Genomic DNA, 20,299 nt, shown 5'->3' on the forward strand with positions numbered 1-20,299 from the left:
CCATCTGGAAACGATGCCGGAATAGGTGTTGTTTGAAGAGCAGGTTAAGGGACTAGAAGTAGTCCTACCAGAGTCGGCGATGGCGGCTCTCTTGGTTCCGGTTCAACTCCGGAGTATGCCCCGGGATCGAGCCCCTGAACATCGGCCGCTACCTACTAATGTGGTCATGAACGACCAAAGCAGCAACCACAATGTCCTCATCATCGGATGAAGAATCACCTGAATTGCAAATGAAATTATGGAAATAGTTCTTGTAGCCGGAGTCCACTTGTACCTTGTGGGCAGACAGTCGAACACCTTGCGGGTATCGTGGAAGAAGCCGGCCAGTGAAGAGCCTCGGGCCTCTCCAAGACCAGATAGCAGGTCTGTCGGCATGGAGGCATACGTGGCGGCGTCTGGCGAGCGAGGTAGCCACGCTTGTGTGCTGCCGGCAGAGGGAGGCGAGGGGGTGGTGGCGTCGACGTTGAGGTGCTGCGACAACGTTGAAAATGGTCTACCAAACGCCAGAGTATGTGGCCGCCGAGGAGCTGACGTGCTGCTGGGGGAGGTATGTGGGTGCGGGCAGCCAACCTGGGCACCTAGGTGGGGCTGCCGGGTGTGCTAGGTGTCGATGGGAGGAAGAGGGGATGTCCAATGTGTCACCGACCAGCGGTCCAAGGGGAGGACAAGGGCGGGTGTGGCGCCCGTCCATTGCGTGTCCGTACCGACGCAAACGCGTCTCAAATTTGGGCCTGAAATGGGTCACGCACGAACAAAAGGCGGACACTGGTCCATTTGTGTTGACACGTTGGGCCGACTTTGGTGTCCGGTTCGATCCAAATAGGCACACGCGGAGAGTTTGGGTAGGCGCGTTGGAGTTGCGTGCAATGGATATGCGAAGAGTTGCGTGGGCTTGCAATCCATTGCATCAAAGCAGAGATCGACACACTAAAGCTTCGCTTGCGGTGGGGATGGAGGCGGAAAAGCCATGGCACAACCTTCATCTTCCTTTTGCCGATGCGGCAACTGAAAGCATTTTCAACGCCTCTGCATGCAATCATTCATACGTATTAGCGATGGCAAGCTCATTAGATTTTGGCGTTACCGATGGCTCATGGAGATGCCTCTTGCTACTGCTGTTCCTACCTGGGAGACGAGTCAAGAACATAAATCACTGGACACCACTATGTTTAGAGCACATGGGCTTGTGACAGGGTTTACCCATCTACATATACAGAACACCATAACATTAAGGTAGAGGCCTTCGGCGAGGCAGAGGCCATTTCTGAAGTGGCAAAGGGATGTCTCTATAACCAAGGAAGCGTGGCTCAGGCAACGGCCATCTGTCATGAGCAACAAAGTACACGTCAATGAAGAGATCTACTTTAAACAATGTTACAGATAGATATTAACATGTACAAGAAAGGATACTTGTTTCCATAAATTGCTGCAATAGTTTCAGAGTTTCCGTGTGTCCCACCAGGCAACAACCATCTGTTGTTGACAGTCATTTCAAAAGGCATAAGAGTTGCTGATTAAATTATTTCAAAACAATGCCGTACTTAAGAAAGAATACCTGTTTTCAAGACCCTCGACAATAGTATCATCTGCACCAGCCCTGCAAGTACACCCAAAATCAAATTTACCATGAGGGAACAAGCTAGTCAAGTTTAACCAATGACATACCAGCTTAATGCATTAAAAATAGAAAGGATAAGAGCACAATGAGAGGGTGCAGGTAAGTATGGTATCAAGTATGATAATGGTAGATCCGTAGATAACAACAGAACACACTGATGAATTAAGTTGTTGGAATCATGTACCATTACATCAGTGCATCAGTGCACAGTTTTACACTTCGGGGCACACATAAGTTGTCATATCAGCCCAAAATAATTGGGCCAAAATTATGTTTAAGTGAAAATGATTGAATGATGTAAAACTAGAGATGAATATACATACAGGACAACAACTCTAAAACCTACAAGCTTTTTTTTAAAGACATACCGTGTTTTACTTAAGTTCAATAAGAGGCGGTGTATAACATCCCTCGGCAGGAACGGAGTTTCTTCCTCGTCATAGAAGTTCATTCCAACAAAATTCCCATCATTGTCAATAAGAGGCCCCCCAATCCCAGCCTAGCAAGACAAAAGGAACAACATACAAGAGTTACACACAGATATGGTTTGATAGATGTAGTGATAGCTTATGTTAGTACTCCAACGCTAGTAACTTTTTGGCATGTTAGGTACTGGGGAAGTCCACAAGAAATACCTTGGTGATTACACAGGTGGAGACACAAAGTTCTTTGCAATCAAGTTTGCTTTGTTTGCCAATCAACACCTTCCCCTCGACAGCCATTAGTTTGCGACACGCAAAAAGACTACCCACAGCTATTACGTCCATAGATGAGGTAACTGGATGCCCATGGATTTTTATTGTCCTTGGATGCCAGAATCCCATGATGTCAACAAGGGCGACATTGTAGTGTAAATTATAACAGTTCAATATCCCTACGACTCGAAATCCGCCTGTTAGGCAAACTTCAATCTGCAATAATAAGGTTATGTTAATAACCAGTATCTGAAATGAAAAGGCAAAAACAAATGATAGTAGCAATTAGCAGTAACAACCCATAAATTATCATCAATCATGTGTGCACTGCCAGGAACTCTAACCAAACTTGCTGAAGTAAGAATTGTTGCAGAGCATTTTTTGCTCTTTATAAATACACCTGTGCAAGAAAACTTCTTTGCAAATCCTACAGAGATAGTCATGTCAGTTATCAATCATTGAACAATTAAAAAAATGGAAAAGTAAGGACTGTATAACAGTGTCATCACCATTGAATGAGGCAAGTGAGACAACACTACGATCCATTTCTGAAGCAAGATGTTTGCTTGATTCTGAAGCAAGTGAGTAGGCACTTCGATCCATTTCTAAACCAAAACCTCCCAATGGTTTCCTCAAGATATCCTTCTTGAACATATCATCGAGAAGATTTATGTATTGCCTGCCTAGCATGATACACAAGTTAAAAGTGTTTCATAAAGTTTTCAAAGTGTGCGCGTGCCATTGTAGCTTCAATATGTAATCCAAGAAAATTGGAGTGTGATGGTGATGATCCATCTTCCTTCTTCCACCGCACCATTTCCACATCTTGTTTAAGGGTTTGCCAATTATGTCATATGAGTATTCCTCAGAGTTTTGATGTTTCTATATCATCTTGTTTTCCTAACTACAGGTCAGTTTCTGTGACTGCGGATTTGCAGACTGATGTGCCACATGCATGATTCAATATATTTTTATGATTTCCATAGCAACAAGCAGGCATTCACCTGGTTTATCAAATAAATAAAATTGTGAAGACATAATGCCAGTCCTGTTTAGTCAGTATGTTTTTTCTATGTACTAACAGTATATGACCACACACCAAATTAATGGATAGGATCCCCATAATCTCCCATTCAGCCTGACAAATGACCATGGACCCAGTATGAGGAACATAATATAATCTAATTTCCCGTCTCCTCTTCCTCCCTGTGGTTCAACGGCTGTCAAAGGGACAGCCACACCTCTTGGGTCCAGGGCTCTCATTCTGGCCTTACAACCAATATCCTATGAAATAAATTTGCTCACCTGCTGCCATGAGGAGACCTGGGTCTCCAAAACGAATTTTAATTCTTGCACTTGCAGCTTCGTCAACCTCTTCCTTAACACTGCAGCACAATGTAGAATACTCACTGTGATAAATCCAAAAGGAGAATATATCAAGAGACACAGACCATGCACAAAATGAGAGTATTAAACAAGGGAAATATAGAAAAAGAAGGGAGCACCAAATAGTTGCATATATTTTACAGCAGATAAATTTAATAAAATTTAAAACAATTTCTCCATGGGTCTGTTTAAATGCAAGTTTAGAGTGTAGCAGAAATATTTATTAGCGCCAGATTAATAATAACAACCGTAATCTAGTACTCCCTCTGTAAACTAATATAAGAGCGTTTAGATCACTACTTTAGTATTCTAAATGCTCTTATATTAGTTTACGGAGGGAGTACATTGCAAATGCAGCTTGTTGGGTACAAGGAAAAGAGATGGTCACAGATGCAGAGCAACAGGAGATGTAAAAAAAAAACACAAGTACAAAATAGCTAATGAGCAGTTTTGGGGATAAATTTGTAAGCCTCGAAATCTGTTCTTTGGCGTACAGAATGATACACCTTACACAAACTCAAATAGAAATAGGGCAGGGAGATGTACTGTAGGATGCAGTCAGAGAGAAGAAACAGAGTGTGGTTCATCAATACTGAAAGTGCGCATACCTGACCATCCCGCGAAACCACATGAATTCACGAATTGAAGGCCTTCGTACATAGGGGGTCTTTCGTTCTTTGGTACCAGAGTAGTTCATCCCAACAAAGTTGCCATCAAAATCAACAAGGGGACCTCCAATCCCCACCTACCACAAACATGAGGATGAAGTTATGCATGAAAAATGCAATTCATAACGCCTGAAACTAAGGATATGCATCAGCGCACACAATGATAGAATATAGATTAAGCCATTCACACCATCAAACAGTTATTTATTTGAACTATACAAACTAAAGCAGCTAGCTCACCTCATGGATTCGGCATGTGCTTAACATCCTTTCATCGGTACGAGCAAATACAGAGGCAAGATCTACTCCGCTTCTGGTCTTTAATTCTCCTGAATCATAATAGCGCCATAGAGCTGCTACCTTCCTATAAGGCTCAAACTGCATGGCACGATCAAGACTTAGATGATATAGATGGGTGGGATCAATAACGTCAACGTTCTTGATTTTGACGATGAAAAAATGAACATATAACTCAGGGTTCTCTATCCACCCAGTGACAATCTGATCATCGGGAAGGCGTACTTTAATCTGAAATGAGCACAGGGCAATGGCTGTACTGAATTATCATTACAGGTGCAGCATATACATTAGCATAATTAATAATCCAGAAAAGGTTACCGTCAAACTTTCAGTGATCTTCCTTCTAGGGCAAGTATACGGAATCAAATTTATGGATGTCAGGAAACACGTGGCATCAGGACATGAGCTTTTGATGCATGTGCCGGTGCATTCGCGTATTTTGGTATCACCTGGAGAGGGAGAGAGTCATACGTGCAAACTGAATAGCTGATCTTAAAACAAGGTAATATGAGAAATTATTAACAGTAGAATCACCAACCATCAAATGAAGCAAGTGACACAACACTCCTCCGCAATCTTGAAACAACTTGCTCACTGAGTTCACTCAGGGCCCCTGGAAAAGATTCACTCGAGCTGCCCGATATCGCTAAGGAGCTTGCATCAGTGAGTTCAATCGAGGAGCCTGCACTGGATTCACTCGAGCTGCCGGATGTGCCTGTGGCTATGGAGGTACCATCCAAACCTAGTTAATTTCAAAATAAAATCATGTGTGATATAACTAACAGAAGCGTCAATTTACCATTATGAATGTGTACGTTTTAGGGAGAAGGGAAACAGCTATGGACTCACTTGGCCTAGTTGCTCTTTTATAAGGGCGTTGTTGCTCTTCATCGCCTCTCATCAGACGGTGCTTGTTTTTTGTCATCGATCTATATTCAAGCCAGCCTGAATAGCTAGGAACAAAATTCAACAAACACTGATTGAGCGCATGCACAACTAGTGGATCTATATGGTTGGCAAACAAATTGGAGGGATTGGACTATATATCCGTATCCAATAGATCGTAGGAAGAATTACGAGCCAATATTCCCTAGAAACGGCACTGGAGTATTGCGGCGCAACCCAGTTGTTGAGTATATATCTTGATTGTTTAGGAAATATATAATAGACTAGGTTTTTTTTTTCTAATATAGCAATCAATTCCACCAATCTCTCTATATTCCACCAAATTGGATGGGTTGAAAGATTGGAAGTATCCATAATTCCATACACAAATACAACCAATAAAGAAAGATTTGATGAGGCCGGAGAATACTGCAAGCAACTAAAAATTCCACCAGAGGTGGAGGATGACTGGATGAGGGTGAACGTGAACCTTGGCTCGCCAGCCGCCCGGCCGGCATTGGTCGGAATGCGGGCCTTTGTGCTAGTAGTGCTAGGACGAACAAAATTTGAGGTAGTGCTAGGACGAACAGAGCCAGCGTGCAGCCGCAGGCCAGCAAACAGCAAGCAAAGCGCGCAGCAGCAGCAAGCACGGGAGGAGGACCGGAGCAGAGCAGGGATTGGGATTGGGATTGGGAGAGAAGTAACCTTGCTTTGCTTGCTCCTGGCTGGCGGCGGCGCGCGGGTGCTTCGTCTGTCTGCCCGCCGCTGCCGCCATCGTTAGGGTTCTGTGGCTCCATGAGTTTTTCCTTTTGCCATCCCGTAGCTCCATGAGTTCGTCGGGGCGTGACTGCCTGCCTGCGTGCGTTCGCTACAGTGCTTGGCTGAGTCGCCTCGGTTGTTAACGAACCAATTTTATTTTTCTTGAGAAATTGTTAACGACCCAAGTTCACGGGCTCAAGGCCCAAGTAACGTGATACACCTGCACGCACATACGACCGGAAATTCTTCTTTATTTGTTTTTCTTCCTCTTCTATATTCTTTTTCTTTTTTAATTCTTCTATTTTATTTTATTTTTCAAATTAAATTTCATGAACGTATTTTCTAAAATTCATGAACTCTTTTAGGAATCACAAACAATTTTCAAGTTCACAATATTTTCAATTTGGTGAACAGTTTTTATTCATGACTTTTTCAAATCCATGAATAATTTTCGGCTTCGTGAATTTCTTCACAATCCGAACTTTTAATTTTTTAAAAACTTTGTCGGATTTGTGAGTTTTTTACTTCGCTATCTTACACAAATTCGTAATTTGCTTTTGAATTTTTGAACTTTTTACGAATTCGTGAACTTTTTTGTAATTCTTCATCTTTACTAGACTTTGCAAACTTTTTTTAAATCACAAACTTTATTCAAATTCGTGAACTTTTTTCAATTAGTGGTCTTTTTCAAATTCACGACCATTTTGAATTGGCAAACCTTTTTCGATTTCATGATTTTTATAATTCGCGGATATATTTCAAATTGACAGACTTTTTCAATTCACAAATATTCAAACTGATGCGTGCGAACAAATGTAAAAACTAACAAAAGTGAGCCTCCTCATTTTATCAGTGATTTACTGGAAAATGATGTATCTTTATTTTCCCATGGAATATAAACCACCACGATGGCTTACCCTATACCCTAATAAAGAAAAAAAAGAATACCGAATACTAGATCTTAAACAGGAACTAGTGGGCCGGTCAAGATAAAACGACCCCTCTCGCGGCAGCAGCACGGATGCCAACACCTAAAAAAAATTGGAGCAGAGGTACAGGAACTAGTTGGAGCAGAGGTACCCCTCAAAAAAACAAAGTTGGAGCAGAGGTCCTACCGGCGACGAACCCAGCGGCGGCCAGTTTCGGAGGTATCCTTCTCCACCGACGGGGGACTTTTTGGTTGCTTGGATCGTGTATGGATTCTTCAACCCATCCTGTTTCGTAGAGCGACTCCGCCACAGTAATCCAGACCCGTTTCTAGTTTTTTTTTTGTTGTTGTTGTTCGTAGTTTCTTTCTCCAATCTTTTTGACGGGAACAGCCGGAGCTCTGCTTTTGCATTTTAGGCGGAGAAAGGAAACATACAGTACAATACAAGATCCAACCAGGAGAGAGTCCCGGTTAAGAAAGATTCACTCAACACACTCGAAAACAGATCGATCAGTGTTAGCTGAATTTTGTTCCTTGCAGTTCAGGGCTGGCTTGTAATTAAAGATCGATGACGAAAAACAAGCGCCGGCTGATGAGAGGCGACGAAGAGCAACACCGCCCTCACAAAAGAGCTACTAGGCCAAGTGAGTCCATGCTGTTTCCCTTTTTCTTGCAATTACATATTCATAATACTCCCTCCGTTTGTTTTTACAAGACGTTTCAGACAGCTTGCTTTGTACTGTTTTAAACAATGTCTGAATGTCTAAAACGTCTTAGAAAAATGAACAGAGGTAGTAATAAAACTGACGGTTCTGTTGGCTGTATATATATATACCACATACAGCATGATTTTGCTCCCATTAACTACCTTTGGATGGTATCTCCTTATTACCAGACGCCTTTAGTGAACTCAGCGAGCAGGTAGTTTCAAGATTGCGCAGGAGTGTCGTGTCGCTTGCTTCGTTCGATGGTTAGTGATTTTACTTGCTGTTAATACTTTCTCATATTGCCTGTTTTTAGTGACCAGTTATTTTGTCTGCACGCTTGACTTTCTCTCCGTGCGTACGTAGGTGATACCAAGTTACGTGAATGCACAGGCATATGCATTGAAACCTCGTGTTCTGTTTCGGAAGCTACGATCCTGACATCGGCGCGGTTGGTTCCACCTACTTGGCCTGCAAGTTTGAAGGTGACTTTTTTATCTACTCCTTTCCTGGATTATTAATTATGCATGCTAATATATACATGCTGCACCTGTGCTCATTTCAGATTAAAGTGCGCCTTCCTAATGATCGGATTGTCACTGGCCGGATACGTGCTTCATGTGCTGATTCTTGCATTGTCGTCATCAAGAACGTGTCTGGATTTGATGCCGCATATCTTGATGGTGACATGCAGTTCGAGCATCATACGAAGGTAGCGGCTGTATCTCGCTGTTTCAGTTCAGGATTTTTAACGGCCACAATCGGAGTAGATCTTGCCCCTCCAAACCCTCTAACCAGTGAGACAATCGTAAGCACGTGCCGGATCCACAAGGTGAGCTGCTTTAGTTCAAATAAATAGCTGTATGATGGTGTCAGTGGCTTCATAGTTGATAGTTTCAGGCATTATGAATCGCATTTTTTCGGTGTAACTTCATTGCCACTTTTGCGCTAGGCGGGGATTGGAGGTCCCCTTGTTGATTTTGATGGGAACTTTGTTGGGATGAACTCCTCTCGTACCAAAATGAAAAGGACTGCCTACCTGCGAAGGAAGCAAATTCTTCGATTCTTAGTGTTTCAAAGGCTGGTCAGGTATGTACACTTTCAGTATTGATCAACTGCCCTTCTATCTTTGGCTTACCCATGCGTCTCTCTTACTCAATTGCTTTTACTACATCTTATTCTACAAATGCCTCCTTTTTTTACTTGAGTTTGTGTGCAAGGTGTGTATCATTCTCAATGCCAATCAGCATCTTCTTTACGAGTTTATCCCAAAAACTGTCCTATTAGCTATTTTTGTACTCATGCGTTTCTTTTTCTCGTTAAATTGTTTAAATCTGCACTGTACTAGATTAAGGTTGTTATTTCAATGCCAGCGCTAATACATATATCTGCTACACTCGAACTTACATTTAAGAAGAATACCATGGGGAAATTGTTTAAGATTTTCTTAAATTTCTCTGCTGTGAAATATCTGTACCTATTTGCCTCTCTTCTAGTTCTACATTTCCCTTGTTTAACAGTTCATCTTGTGTATGTGGTCTGCAATATTGCCTTTGTGGATTTATCATGATGAGTTTTCTACGTTGTGCTGCAGAGTTAAGGATGGGGTTGATGATGCTACAAGAGCAGGAATCAACAGTGAGATGAGAGCAATCAGGCCAAGTGAGTCCATTTTTGGCTTCCCTTTTCCTGAGTACATAATTGGCCACTCTATTAACTATATGAGACATGATTTTATGTCAATTAACTAGCTTTGGACACTACCTCCATAGCGAGATTGAGTGAATCCAGAAAAGGCGCCTTGAGTGAGCAAGTACTTTCCAGATTAAGTATGAGTGTTGTGGCGCTGGCCTCATTCCATGGTCGGTGATCATACAGCTAATAATTCCTCTTGTTACCTTGTTTTTGATGATCAGATATTCAGTTTCCACGTATGACTGTCTTGCCCTCTGCAGGTGATACCAAGTTACGCGAATGCACAGGCATATGCATCGAAAGCTCATGTCCTGATGCTACAAGTTTCCTCACATCGATCAATTTGATTCCACTTACTTGGCATGCAAGCAAGATCACTAAAAATTTGACGGTAACTTTTTTCTGTACTCCTTTCCTGCATATTATGCTAATCATTAATTCAGTACAGCCATTGCCTTGTGCTAATTTCAGATTAAAGTACGCCTACCGAATGATCAGATTGTCACTGGGTGGATAGCGGATCCTGAGATATATGTTGATTTTTTTCATCGTCAACGTCGCTGGTGTTAATGCCCCACATGTAAGTCTTGATCATGAGATGCAGTTTGAGCCTTATAGGAAGGTAGCAGCTGTATGTCGCAATTTCAATTCAGGACTATTAACGGATACAAGCGGAGTAGATCTTGCCTCTCCAAGTGCTCGAACCGATGAGACAATGTTCAGCACATGCCAGATCCACAAGGTTAGCTAGCTGCTTTAGTTTGTACAGTTCAAATAAATAACTATATGATGACATGAGTTGCTTAATCTATATTTTATCGTGGTATGCAATGATGCGTGTTTTAGTTTCAGCCATTGTAACTTCCATTTTTCTTTTCATGCATAACTTCCTCCTCACAACTGTGCTAGGTGTCGATTGGAGGTCCCCTTGTTGATTTTGATGGCAACTTCGTTGGGATGAACTGCTCTTGTACCAAAGAAAGAAAGGCCCGCTATGTACGGAGGTCTGCAATTCTTCGATTCTTGGGGGTTCACGGGATGGTCAGGTATGCGCACTTTCAGTATTGATGAACGACACACTCTGTTTGGCTTACCATGCTTCTCTCTTACTGCTACATATACTACATCTCCCTGGGAAACCTTTCCCCTATGGAACTCATTCTAAAGCCAAACAGAAGCTTCTGTGGTTTACGAATTTATCCCAAAAACTGACCCATTGCACTCTACTAGATTAAAGCTTGTTATTTCAATCCTGGCGCTAAGAACATGTTTCTGCTACACTCTAAACTTACATTTAAGAAGACCCATGGAGTTGTAGATATTCTTAAATTTCTCTGCTGTGAAATATCTGCAAACTATTATGCCCCCTTCTTGTTCTATATTTCTCTTGTTTAATAACTCATTTTGTTTATGGTCTGCGATATCTTGTCCTTGTGGACTTATCACTGTGAGTTCCCTGCGTTGTGTTGCAGTGTTAAGATAGTGGTTGATGATGCCACAAAAGCTTTCCTCAAAAGTCTGGCAGGAGAACCATGTTACAACATTCAAGGAGGTGAGCAGAATTATTTCACGGGATATTGGGTGTAAGGCCAGCATGGGGCAGCCGTGGACCAAAGAGGCGCGGCTGTGCCTTTGACAACCGTCGAGCCTCTAAGTCAGCTTAGATTGGTCCTCCTTGTGTAGAGGTCTAACAATCCAAACAAATAACCAATCGATGGTCTCAGCTCTACCTGGCTACATGGCCAAGCTGCACGACATCTTCATAATCTTCTGAGATAAACGACCTAGCTGTTCGTACATGGCAAAAACATACTGACTAACTAGTACTAACATATATTGGTCACTTATGTCTTCACCTTCTTGCATCAGGCAACATATATTTTTTGGATATAAACTAGGTGAATGCCCACTTGCTGCTATGGAACTCATAAAACTAAAACTAATCATGCATGTGGCTCCTCAGTCTCAGTCTCTGCAAATCCATGGCCAGAGAAGTTGACTTGAAGTTAGCCAAACAAGACAACTCAGTAACATCAAAACTGTGAGGAACTCATATATGACATATTTGGCAAACCCTAAAACAAGATGCGGAAATGGTGGATATGACCCCACCGGTCATCAAGTTACTTTTGGTGGGGGGACGACTACAATAGAAAAAGGTCCACAGGTGCAAAAATAGAAAAAATAAGTCTGGGCCTTCTGATCCTGGATGAACGGTCCAGATTCTAGTGGACGGATATGAGCGCCCAGGTACTTGGTTCTTTGCAGAAAACTCCCTTGCTTCTACTCGTTTTGCAGGAACGTGGTTGGGCCTTCTCTTCTTCCTAAGAACACAGCAGCGCGAACCCCAATCCCCAACGCGTAGCCGCCAGCTCCAGCTTGCCGACGGTGGCGGCGGGCCAGATCCGGTGCCTAGCTGGGCGATTGCGCCCGGTGGAGGTCCAGATCCATCCATGACCGTCTTCTCGCCGGCTTTCTGGCTGCCCCGGCGGACCCCCTCTGTCCGAAGCTGAGACCTTGTGCGGGCAAGTTCTCCAAGGTACTCTGCTGCGACCTCCATAGAAAACTCTCATTCCATTATTTCTCCTACCCCAATGAGCCCATTCTTCACACCTTGCCTGCATCTAATTCCTCCATCTGGGAACATCGTAGAAGAAATCTCCAGTCTTCATGTATGCTTGTCTGAAAGGTTGATACTAATTTTCATACTTGATTCTGTAGCATTTATTTAGGAAATCACTTTTGTTCAACTTCTACTGCAAACTGTGCATGTCATCTACTCCTCACAAACAAGAACATAATATTATGGACAAAATTTTACACTGTAAAGAGACTTGTGCTTGGAGTTCAGACTGAAAGTGCCAAGTATTCTGCAAATATTATGTACCAAATTTCAGACTTGTGCTTGGACAGTCTGAAAGTACTCTACGGAGTAAAATTTCATACTTCCAGACTTGTGCTTTGACGGTCTGGAAGTACTTCTGCTTGTACCAAACTTCATACTTTCAGACTGACAGTCTGAAAGATAACATTCGCAAAGATGACAATCTAAAATTATTTGTTCTTGTACCAAAATTCAAACTTTCAGACTTGTGCTTGGACAGCCTGAAAGTGCCAAATTTTAGACTAACTTGGACAGTGTGAAAGCCTGAAAGTGCCGAATACTTGTGCTTCGACATGTCATCTACGACATACATATTATTAGTACTTCAAACTTCTTTGGCGTAAAGAGTACACGCAGTACATAATATTATTTAGAAATCATTTTGGTTCAACTCTTACTACAAACTTCAAGCACAATGCTGTAGCATATCAACTTTATTTAGGAGGACATGATATTTTGACATAGATATCTGAAAGTAATCTTGCTTTAAAATAGTGCTTCGAGCATATGTTGTATCCTCTATGATAAGATTAAAAAATTCTGGATCTTTGGAAATGATATGAACAGCAAGCATATGAACATTCTGGATCATGTTTGTGAGTGATCAATACAAAAAGATTAGAGATGTGTCTTATGACACAATATCCATGACCTCTAAATGTTCTTGCAAGCTTTTTGAGTCCAATGGAATCGTGTGCCGCCATATTATCCGAGTGTTGAGGGGTGCGAAAATAAATGAATTGCCAAGAATTTATGTTCTTAAGCGGTGGGAGAGAAATTGCAAAAGGTATATTTCTCTTCAAATAGATATTGAAGCATTTATACTTATTTGCCTTGACACACATCATATGTGATATTTTTCATATTGCTAGGGACATTATCTTCGACGGGGAAGGGAACATGCTTGAAGAGAATTTAATTGGCCCAGTTGGCATGGCTATGAAAAAGGAAGATAGCTCTCGTTAGGAACAAGCTAGAAGATCTCATTCCGAAGTATAAAGGTTCAATGGAAGGAATTGAATTCCTGCACACTAGTTTGTGCAACGCTCAGATGGCTTTAGCCCATCTCGTACCGGCTGTAGCATGCAACACACACGAAAATGAGGAGTCATTTATCGGGAGCATCATTCGAAAGCACGTTACCATCCACACACCTACTGATATCAATGCAAGGGGCACTTGCTCTAGAATAAAGGGACACAGGGATGCTGTGAGGAGTGGGTCGAGTGAGAAGAAAAGAAGGCCTGGAATCCATCAAAAAGTCGCACGCAAATGTAGCATTTGTAAGGAAGTGGTGTTCCATGATGCAAGGACATGCTCTAAGAAACAAATGACACAGCAATAGAGGTTTGTACTTCTTGCTTTTGAAGACTACATGTTCTTTTAGTTGCTGAAATTCGTCACTTGCCTTCATCAACAGAGGTAGATGAAAGTTATGTGAGAGCATATCATCATGTGAAACAAATTGCGCAACTGAAGAATCTTCATCTTTTCAAAAGAAAAATAACCATTTTGTGGTTCACTGGTTATAGGTAATATTGTTCTTCTCGAACTTATGACTGCTCCTGAGTAATTAAACTGTCCAGTGGCTTTCTCTGTCTAGCATAGTCGCATTTAGGTTGCGTTTTGCAATGAATTTGTCTCTAATTTTCCTTCCATGTGGTTTGTGCAGCAAACAATCAAATGGTATAGTTGATGCATATTCATTTCATTAGATAACGATGATTCAAAAAATCGTGAACCACATGCATGACACTTGCATGGACCTGTGCTAACTGAATCTCGTTTGCTAGGTCTGACTTCTCCCAGCACAAGAAGATTGATAAGCAAGAGGCACTAGTACTGGAGGCAAAAGGCAATAACTTTTCTGTTGTGTACCAAACAGAGCAAACTTGATGCAAATTCCGACGGCAAGCTTGTTCAGCAGACAGCGGTGCTTACTTTAGTCCTGCATACTTTGTGTTGTCTGTGATGTACCAAAAATGGTCCTCTCATGTTATGTACTCCCTCTGAAGTTAGTACAAAGTTGGGTCATCTATTTTGGAACGGAGGGAGTAACACTTTATATGTATGTGTGTCGTCTCTATTCTGTTCTGTTCTATCTGGGATCGTGCAATTTAAAATGTATGTGTAGTTATGGTTTAAAGTGGATGGACTAATTTTCTCATGTCTCAGAAATTTGTGATGTTCTCATACATTTTAGCGAAGAACATGTTTGGATTTCGTGCATGATTCTGAATGTAGCAGAAGCTACTAATGAAATCAAATATATATCAAATTTCGTACAGTACATATGCATTTTTTTCTGGACCGGTACAGATTTGAGAAATTTTCTTATTTATGAGGGACAGAACATTTGATATATCAGAAATTTGAGGTGGTTATTGCAAAAGTTACCTTCCATATGTAAATACTAGTAGGGGGTTTTGAAGAAATGTACACTTACAACCCTCCCACTCAATCTGTACCAATCATCTTCGATCCGATGGCCATGGTTCGTTTTTCTATTCTTTCACTGTACACCCTTTTTCTATTGTAGTCGCTCCCTTTTGGTGGAGGGTAGTTTTCGTGGAAGACGAATGAAGATAGATCATCACCATCTTCTCCGATATTTCTAGGATTACAGATTGAAACTACAATGTCGTACCATGACCCCTTGGCTGCCAATGTACATTGTAACTGTTTTGCTGACTAGTTCCTTATGTTGCACATGCACACTTTATCAACTTTTATCACGCATTTTTAACTTGTGTTTCATGCTAGTCAAACGTATCATTAATCGTCTCGAAGATACATTTGATGAGGATATCTTGCATAAACCATTCAAAGGTGTTGCTTCAGAAATGAAGCGAGGTGATGGCTCTCTTTTGAAGAAAACTGCTGCCGAACTTGCTTCAGAATCAAGCAAAAGTCTTGCTTCAGAAATGAATAAAAGTGTTGGCTCACTTGCTTCATTCAATGGTGACGACTCTGTTATAAAGTCCTTACTTTTTCATGTTTTAATTGATCAATGATTGATAACTGAAATGACTATCTCTGTAGGATTTGCAAAAAAGTTTGCTTGCACAGGTGTATTTATAAAGTGCAATGCATGCTCTGCAACAATTCTGACTTCAGCAAGTTTGGTTAGAGTTCCGGGTGATGCACACAGGATTGATGAGACCTTGAGGGTTGTTACTGCTAATTGTTATTATTATTATTATTATTTCCTTCTCATTTTGGATACTAGTTAACATAACCTTTTCATTGCAGATTGAAGTTTGTCTTCCAAATAAATTTCGAGTTGTAGGGATATTGAACTGTTATAATTTACATTACAACATTGCTCTTATTGACATCATCGGATACTGGGATCCTCAAGCAATACAAATCACTGAGCATCCAGTTACCTCATCTATGGATGTAATAGCTGTGGGTTGTTTTTTTGGGTATCGCAAACTAAATGGCTGTTGAGGGGAAGGTGTTAATTGGCAAACAGAGCGAACTCGATTGTACAGAACTTTGTGTCTGCACCTGCAAAATCACCAAGGTATTTCTTGTGGAGTTCCCCAGTACCTTGAACATGCCAAAATTATTAGCATTGCACTAGTAAGGCTAGCTATCACTACATCTATTAAACGATATCTGTGTGTAAACCTTGTATGATGTTACTTTTGTTTTGCTAGGCTGGGATTGGGGGCCCTCTTATAGACATTGATGGGAATTTTGTTGGAATGAACTTTTATGATGAGGAAGAAACTCCATTCCTGCCGAGGGATGTTATTCACCGCCTCTTGTTGAAGTTAGATAAAGAACGGTATGTCTTATTTTTTAAATAAAGGAGTTTCTAGGTTTTAGGGAAGTTATCCTGTCAGTTAGGATCTCTGTGAACATTCATCTCTAGTTTTCACATGTTCGGTTATTTTCACTTAAACATTACTGGTGCCCAATTGGATTTTGGGCTGGTATGGCAAGATGTATGTGATTTTGGGCTGGTATGGCAAGATGTATGTGATGTCACTTGTCTGTGTCCATAGGTGTAGTACCATGTACTGATGTAGATGACACTGTATGATTCGGATAGCAATTCATCAGTGTGTCCTATTGTTATTTGTTATATTATCACACTTCACACCGTAGTTATCTGTACTATCTCCTCACGCTCTTCTCCTGCTTTGTGTATATTTTAGTGCACTAATGTGATATTTCATTGGTTTAAGCTAATATGTTTTTTGGTGGTAAAATTATTTTTGGGTGTGCTTGCAGGACTTGTGGAGATGATACTATTGTTTGTTAGACGATAGACTTGTAGTTGTGTCAACTTGTATCAATATTATGTACGTGTGATCCGTTGTAAACATGGCTGGTGGTTAGACTAGATTGATATCTATCTCCTTATCTTGTGTATAACTTGGAGTAGAGATCAAGGCTAATAACCACCGGCCGAACCTTGTAATCTTGTGATATAAAACACGTACGCGTCCCTGCCAGAGTGCATACGCTTCCACCAATTCTTTCATGGTATCAGAGCCTGCCTCGCTCACATCCATAGCGACGTATTCAAGCTCCACCTCCTTCCCCTCGTCACCATTTGCACACAGCGTCACCGAGAAGCTCACGAGAGGGAACGAGGCGCTATGGCGCGCAACCGTGCTCTCGGCGATCAAGGGGCGCAAATGCAGGGCTACCTCGACATTGACCAGGTAGTGCCCCCTCTGAACGTTGAAGTCACCTCCGACGATGGCAAGACCAAGTTGAAGGCACCCAACCTGGAGTTCTCCGCGTGGTACGCAAAGGATCAGCAGGTGTTCTCCTACCTGTTGTCCTCCCTGCCGCGCGAGATGGCCATCCAAGTGGCAACCTGCCACACCGCCGTCGAGCTCTGGAACACGGTGTAGGGGATGCTGGCCTCGCACACCCGCGCCCGCACCGTCAACGTCAGAATTGCACTGGCGAATCTTCAGAAGGGCAACTCCAACATCACTGAATATGTTGGTAAGATTAGATCTTTATGTGATGAACTTGTTGCTTCAGGAAAGAAAGTAGATGAGGAGGATGTTGTGTCTCATATCCTTGCTGGACTCGATGAGGAGTTCGACCCCGTGGTTTCTGCCATTTGCTCTCGGGTCGAGCCGGTGACCGTCCCCGAGCTGTACTCGCAGCTTTTGAGCTTTGAGACACGTATGAATCTGCGTGGCGGGTCCTCCCAGTCCTCTGCAAACGCGGCCTCCCGCGGACGCTCCAACAAGCAGAACAACAGCAACGGCGGCGGCGGTGGTGACCGCGGCCACAACTTCCCCAGACAAGGCGGTGGCGGCGGCGGCCGCGGTGACCGCGGCCGCGGCACCTTCAAGAAGCAGCCGAACCGCGGCAACATGGGGGGCAACAACGGTGGTGGCGGCGGGAACTACAACAACAATCCCGCTGCCAAGGTTGCTTGTCAGATGTGCGGCAAGCTCGGGCATCCAGCATGGAAGTGCTGGAAGCGCTACGACTCCTCCTATCAAGGAGGGGAAGAGCGCTCGGTGAACGTGGCGGCGGCTCCCCAGTACGGCGTGGACACGAACTGGTATATGGACAGCGGAGCCACTGACCATATCACCAGCGACTTGGAGAAGCTGACCGTCCGGGAGAGGTACACCGGCGGCGAACAAATCCACACCGCAAATGGATCAGGTATGACTATCGATCACATTGGTCATACAACTATTTCAACCCCTCATCATGATCTTCTTTTGAATGATGTCCTTCATGTTCCGGAGGCCACAAAAAAAATCTGATTTCTGCAAGTAAACTTGCCATTGATAATGATACCTTTGTTGAAATTCACCCTCATTTTTCCTTGTAAAGGATCTGGAAACGAGGAGGGTCCTTCTTCGAGGCAGGGGTAGAGGAGGTCTCTATCCTGTCAAACACACCGGAGGAAACGTCAGGAAGCAAGTGCTAAGTGTCACTAGTTTTGGGGAACGTAGTAATTTCAAAAATTTCCTACGCACACGCAAGATCATGGTGATGCATAGCACAACGCGGAAGCGTTAGCACAACGCGGTTGATGTAGTCGTACGTCTTCACGGCCCGACCGATCAAGCACCGAAACTACGGCACCTCCGAGTTTTAGCACACGTTCAGCTCGATGACGATCCCCGGACTCCGATCCAGCAAAGTGTCGGGGAAGAGTTCTGTCAGCACGACGGCGTGATGACGATTTTGATGTACTACCGTCGCAGGGCTTCGCCTAAGCACCGCTACAATATTATCGAGGATTATAGTGGAAGGGGGCACCGCACACGGCTAAGAATATGATCACGTGGATCAACTTGTGTGTCTATGGGGTGCCCCCTGCACCCGTATATAAAGGAGTGGAGGAGGGGAGGGCCGGCCCTCTCTATGGCGCGCCCTAGGGGAGTCCTACTCCCACCGGGAGTAGGATTCCCCCTTTCCTAGTCCAACTAGGAGTCCTTCCATGTAGTAGGAGTAGGAGTCAAGGCAAGGGAAAAGAGAAGAGAAGGAAGGAGGGGGCGCAGCCCTTCCCCCTAGTCCAATTCGGAGTAGGCCTTGGGGGGGCGCCCAACCTCTCCTATCTCTTTCCCCTAAAGCCCAATAAGGCCCATATACTCCCCGGCGAATTCCCGTAACTCTCCGGTACTCCGAAAAATACTCGAATCACTTGGAACCTTTCCGATGTCCGAATATAGTCGTCCAATATATCGATTTTTACGTCTCGATCATTTCGAGACTCCTCGGCATGTCCCCGATCTCATCTGGGACTCCGAACTCCTTCGGTACATCAAAACTCATAAACTCATAATATAACTGTCATCGAAACCTTAAGCGTGCGGACCCTACGGGTTCGAGAACAATGTAGACATGACCGAGACACTTCTCCGCAATAACCAATAGCGGAACCTGGATGCTCATATTGGCTCCAACATATTCTACGAAGATCTTTATCGGTTAGACCGCATAACAACATACGTTGTTCCCTTTGTCATCGGTATGTTACTTGCCCGAGATTTGATCATCGGTATCTCAATACCTAGTTCAATCTCGTTACCGGCAAGTCTCTTTACTCATTTCGTAATACATCATCTCGCAACTAACTCATTAGTTGCAATGCTTGCAAGGCTTATGTGATGTGCATTACCGAGAGGGCCCAGAGATACCTCTCCGACAATCGGAGTGACAAATCCTAATCTCGAAATACGTCAACCCAACATGTACCTTTGGAGACACCTGTAGAGCTCCTTTATAATCAGCCAGTTACGTTGTGACGTTTGGTAGCACACAAAGTGTTCCTCCGGCAAACGGGAGTTGCATAATCTCATAGTCATAGGAACATGTATAAGTCATGAAGAAAGCAATAGCAACATACTAAACGATCGGGTGCTAAGCTAATGGAATGGGTCATGTCAATCACATCATTCTCCTAATGATGTGATCCCATTAATCAAATGACAACACATGTCTATGGTTAGGAAACATAACCATCTTTGGTTAACGAGCTAGTCAAGTAGAGGCATACTAGTGACACTTTGTTTGTCTATGTATTCACACATGTATTATGTTTCCGATTAATACAATTTTAGCATGAATAATAAACATTTATCATGAAATAAGGAAATAAATAATAACTTTATTATTGCCTCTAGGGCATATTTCCTTCAGTCTCCCACTTGCACTAGAGTCAATAATCTAGATCACATCGCCATGTGATTTAATATCAATAGTTCATATCACCATGTGGTTAACACCCATAGTTCACATCGTCATGTGACCAACACTCAAAGGGTTTACTAGA

The 20,299-nt window shown here is 42.8% G+C and overlaps 1 protein-coding gene, 1 long non-coding RNA gene and 2 pseudogenes across 3 annotated transcripts; 3 read left to right on the forward strand and 1 right to left on the reverse strand.

The window, feature by feature from the left end:
• Window positions 1-1,228: 1,228 nt before the first annotated feature.
• On the reverse strand, window positions 1,229-6,327 carry LOC125507285. The gene is made up of 13 exons (XM_048671916.1): window positions 6,141-6,327; window positions 5,206-5,409; window positions 4,986-5,116; window positions 4,608-4,895; window positions 4,308-4,444; window positions 3,619-3,698; window positions 2,823-2,996; window positions 2,613-2,740; window positions 2,254-2,529; window positions 1,987-2,117; window positions 1,556-1,597; window positions 1,411-1,473; window positions 1,229-1,322 (listed from the first exon to the last, which is right to left on the reverse strand). The coding sequence occupies exons 1-13, from the start codon at window positions 6,325-6,327 to the stop codon at window positions 1,229-1,231; spliced, it is 1,935 nt and encodes a 644-aa protein (XP_048527873.1).
• A 1,480-nt stretch (window positions 6,328-7,807) lies between these two features.
• Window positions 7,808-20,299, forward strand: part of LOC125507286 — a 28,729-nt pseudogene continuing 16,237 nt past the window's right edge.
• On the forward strand, window positions 11,942-14,696 carry LOC125510343. Of its 2 annotated transcripts, XR_007284556.1 has the most exons (4): window positions 11,942-13,309; window positions 13,395-13,869; window positions 13,943-14,054; window positions 14,316-14,696. It is a non-coding gene; the product is annotated as an uncharacterized LOC125510343 (long non-coding RNA). The 2 variants fall into 2 exon arrangements; XR_007284557.1 differs by lacking the exon at window positions 13,943-14,054.
• LOC125511813 lies at window positions 17,541-17,679 on the forward strand (annotated as a pseudogene).

This window comes from Triticum urartu, chromosome 5 (genome assembly GCF_003073215.2).
Source record: "Triticum urartu cultivar G1812 chromosome 5, Tu2.1, whole genome shotgun sequence".
Taxonomy (NCBI): domain Eukaryota; kingdom Viridiplantae; phylum Streptophyta; class Magnoliopsida; order Poales; family Poaceae; genus Triticum; species Triticum urartu.